Source organism: Apteryx rowi, unplaced genomic scaffold, assembly GCF_003343035.1.
Source record: "Apteryx rowi isolate R43461 unplaced genomic scaffold, aptRow1 scaffold_23, whole genome shotgun sequence".
NCBI classification, from domain to species: domain Eukaryota; kingdom Metazoa; phylum Chordata; class Aves; order Apterygiformes; family Apterygidae; genus Apteryx; species Apteryx rowi.
Window position 1 is genome coordinate 4242702 of NW_020448641.1, and position 4202 is coordinate 4246903.

General features: G+C 60.1%; 1 protein-coding gene across 1 annotated transcript in view; it reads left to right on the top strand.

The window, feature by feature from the left end:
* Positions 1–159, top strand: part of FAM53B (family with sequence similarity 53 member B) — a 36207-nt gene extending 36048 nt beyond the window's left edge. The window contains exon 5 of the mRNA XM_026065622.1: positions 7–159. Within this exon, the coding sequence (XP_025921407.1) occupies positions 7–159 (153 nt within the window). The remainder of the gene's footprint in view (positions 1–6) is intronic.
* Positions 160–4202: the final 4043 nt, after the last annotated feature.

Consider the following 4202-nt stretch of genomic DNA (forward strand, 5'->3'; position numbering starts at 1 on the left):
GCGGAGGACTCCGGCGAGGAGGCCGACTACGGCGCCGCCGAGGACGAGGGCGGCGGGAAGGAGGACGCGCGGGCGCCCTGGCGGCACGGCGGGGCCGCGGGCGCCAGCGTCTTTCAGCTCGGCGGCGAGATAGACATCGAGCAGATAGAGAACAACTGACGGGAGCGCGAGGCATCGGGGAGGGTCTGGGAGCGGTGGGGGCGGCCGGGCTTTCGTCCTCGGCCTGCGCGATGGTCTCCCGCTGCCGGCTGGAGGGGACGGAGCAGCCGTGCCCAAACTTCGCCAGGTGTTCAGAGCAATTCCGCGCGTGCGTAAAACCTTGAAATTCTTTGTAACTGCTGTAGCCGGGGGCAGCCCGGTTGGGAGGATCGCCGTGCGGCTTCGGAAGCAGGAGCTACGGAGACGTCGCGACCCTGCCTCTCTCCAGCCAGGGCTCCTCGGCGCGGGTGGGGGCGTTTGGAAAGGGCTTCAGGAGAAACCACCGCCAGCGAGGACGGCGGACGCGAGGGAAGGAAGACACGGAGCGAGCGCGGAGCGAGCGGGGGCCGGCGGCTGCGCCCGCTCCCGGGGCTCTTCCCCTCCGCTAACCGCGACGCCCGTCCCGCGCGCCTTTCCCGCTTTGTCTTACTGTGAAGTGGCTCCACGTAAAACGCCATAGGATTACTTGACCCAAGTAAGCTGTCAAAACGCTGAAAATTCAGGTAGCAGCACTGAAAGCTTTTTCCTCTCCCTGTGCCTTCGTTAAGCACAGATACAGCGGTGAYCATGATGTTTGTACGACATACGTCCTCCGCGGGAAAAGCAGCGGTCCACTTGCTAACAGGTTTAGACGGACACACGCTTTCCCCCCCCCCCCCCCCCCCCCCCCCTTTTTTTTGTATTTTTTTTACCTATAGGAAAGCTGTGCGAGCGGCTTTCGGCACCTGGTGCACCGATTCCTCGGGGCTCACGGGTTACTTCCAGAGGGCCACAAAAGCGATAACGGAAAGCAAAGTCCTAGAGACTAGCGACAATTTAAGCGTGGGAAATTTCTGGAGGGCTTCGGCGCTTCCACTGGAAAATGTTTAGGATTCCCTAAGCCGGGAGAGGTCGGAAGCCGCTGGGACGGATTTTTGTCACTCGTTTCTGTTCCTGTCACTGCACTTTTTTCTGCGGCCCACGCAGCGGCAGAGCTTCGCAGCCGCACGACGGCGCTTCCCCGCGCCGTGCCRTTCATTCGGCTCGCCCCGGGCCGGCCCCGCAGGCAGCGCTCGCCGCGGCGCTCTGTGGCAAGGGGCCGGCTTTTCCGCTTTTTGGTATCCTATGGCTCTCCCAAAACGCCGTCCCCACTCACGCGCCCCTTCCCTTGGGACGCCTCGGGGCGGGCGCTCGTGCTGGAGGACGGCTTCGCCGAGGCGGCTCCTAGCAGCGGCTCCGGCGCGCGGGAACGCCGTACCGGCACGTCTCCGCTTTCAGCTGCGAGTCTTCCCGATGCCGGGCATCGCCCCCGGCCGGCCCTTCCCACGGCCGCCAGGCTCCCGGCGGGCGCCAGCGCCAGCGCTCCCCGATCCCTCGCTGCCGAGGCRGCGGCGCCGCCGGCCGGCTTTTCCGGCTCCGGCTGCTCCCGAGGGCCCAGCGGGACCAGGCGGCCCGGCTGCACCCGCCGCCGCCGCCGCGCACAGTTTACATGCAGCACAACCCGTTTGCCTTACTAAAGACGCTTCTGCAGCGAGGCATGGCCTTATCCTGGGCACGTCAGCTTAGACACAAACCACAGTCAGCTGCGATTTTTTTTTTTGTTGGTTTTTTTTTAGGCCACAGTGGTGTTCTGTTGGGTATTTTGTTGTTGGTTTTGTATGATTTTACGTACTTACTTTCAGTTTAAGAAAGCCTTACTTTTTAATTTTTTTTTTTCTCTCTGTAGAGGTAAAACATTTGTGGATTTATATATATATAAATATATATATAAATAAAATAATTAAAAATATTAAATATAAATATAGTATGTGCCTCAGATCCCGGGGACATCCTGTTGATTGTAAGATTGGCAGTCGTGCTGCTCTCCAGCACGGGACGGCAGCGCGGCGAGACGCCGACCTCGCGCGTACTGCGACACCAGCCGAAAAGCAACGGGCGCCCACGCAGGGCACCTCGTGCTCGCTGTTTTTAAAGGACGGTCCCCTCTTGCACGGATGCTTTGGTGACACCCCTCCCCGCAACGCAAAGTCCTGCCATCCRCCGGAGCGTGGCACGGAGCTGGCGCACAGCCAGCGGAGGTTGTTCTCTGCTGGGGGTTAAACCGGCCGCCGCACCGCGACGCCGTCCAGGCGCTCGCTCGCTCAAGGCACGGAGCAGCCGGGCCGCAGCCGCCGCCGCCGCACGGAAACGGACTATATCCTCAGCAATAACATTTCAGCAGCACGAGTCTCGAAAAAAGGGTTTCAATAGGAAAATGCGTAGCACTGGTAACGGGCGCACGGGGATTTTGCTGTGTATGTGCAGATGCAGCTCTTTGAGCCTGTTCTATCAAAGATTACAATACGTCTTCAAAAACAAAAGAAAAAAGACAAAAAGAAGTACTTGTAAAATAGATTGTAATTTTTCATGTTATAGCATAGCCTATGTGGCCAATAAGTTGTGTTTCAAGTGCTTTGTTAAGAGCTCCTGGCTGAACAGGACGCCAGACTTACTTACTTCTGTAGGGCACCTTAAGGTTGTAGCGGTGCTTTGCAGAACTCTGGTTTTGATGTTTAAGAATCAAAAGAAGAAGGCGGCCAAAAAAAAAAGCAAAAAATAAAAAAAAAGCCTTCTAAAGCTCTGACCTGTATAACAAAGTCCCTCTTGCTGCTCCTTGCACCAGGGCAGCCGTGCGGCGAGGCGGCCGCGTCCGGGGGCGGCGAGGGGACTGCTCAGCTGTACTCGCTCCGTGACTTGATTGCACTAGAGCAGCTCGGTCTCAGGAAATTGCTTGTTACTTTTACTGTGTAAATAAAGCTTCCTGGTTCAGTACCCGGCCGGGGCCGGCCTCCGTCTCTGCCCGTCTGTGCCGCCCAGCCGGCGCGCGCGGCGCCGCAGCGGGACCGTCCCGGGGCCCGAAGGGGAGAGCCCGGGAGCCGCCGTCGCCCGCGGATGCGCCGCCCGCGCGTCSTGGGGCGTTACTGAGCCGTAGCGCACGCCTAAGGGGTGAAAACTGCACGCAGAGCAAAGCTGAAGCGCTAAAGGCCTCTCGTGCTCGTGTTCAAGGACAAAATGTCTCATCCCCGAAGGTAAAACCAAAAAACCCAGCCAGTTTTCTGTTATCTACTTAATCTGATTCAGTTTAACCCGCTTTCGCTACACTTCAGGAGCGCCTGCAGGTGTCTGCTTTTCGTGTGCTGTCTTAGCGCACGGCTCCAGCTCCTGCAACGGCCCGTGCAGGTCCACAGCGTCTTTACAGGGGCGTTTAGAGGGAGCCCAGCACAAGCAGTGCAGAGGGAAAAGATGTAAAACTTCGGGAATGGACAACAAAAAAGGGCACTGAGCGGCCATGCAGCCCCACTTGCCGGGCTCGGGGTTTTCTGGGCGGCAACCCRGTTTTGGCGGTTTGGTTTTTTATGCCCGCGGGCAGTAGCCCTTCCTCGCCGACCCTGCGCGCGAGCGAGGCGAGCCGGGGCCCCACGCTGCCGCCCCGAGCAGCGGCCCTGGTCCCCGTGGCCCGCGCAGGGCCGCGTTCGCCGGGGCGCGTTCCCCGCCTCGCCGGGTTCCCTCCCGGGGATGCACGGCCCCTCGGCTCCCGTTAGGGAAAAGCCGTTCGGCTCCTCCAAAATCACCGCGGGTGCTGAGCGGACTGAAGACACCAACGAAACRGCGACGTTTGCAGGACGGCGTTTATTAACTACCTAACCCAGCAGCGGGACGCCGCTGCAGGCTGTCGCAGCGATCCCTAGGAGCGACAACCCGGGCAGCGGGCAGCGATGCGAGAAACACCGTCAAAGGTCTGACGGACGCGTGGTCTCCCTCGATAGCGTCTGCTCGACGACCCGCGCGCCGAGGTGCCCTTCCACGTTGCACTTTTTGCGTTTTCACGCCATTCTAGGCAGGAGAAGCTACGAAGCAGCTGCCTCCCCTGCAAGCACAGGCCTTTCGTTCCGCCTGAGAGCCGCTGAGCTGCCTGGGAACCCAGCAGCCCTAAGGTTGAGCCTGACCACCCGGGCCGGCGGTGGGGAAGCGGCAGCGCAGCGGGC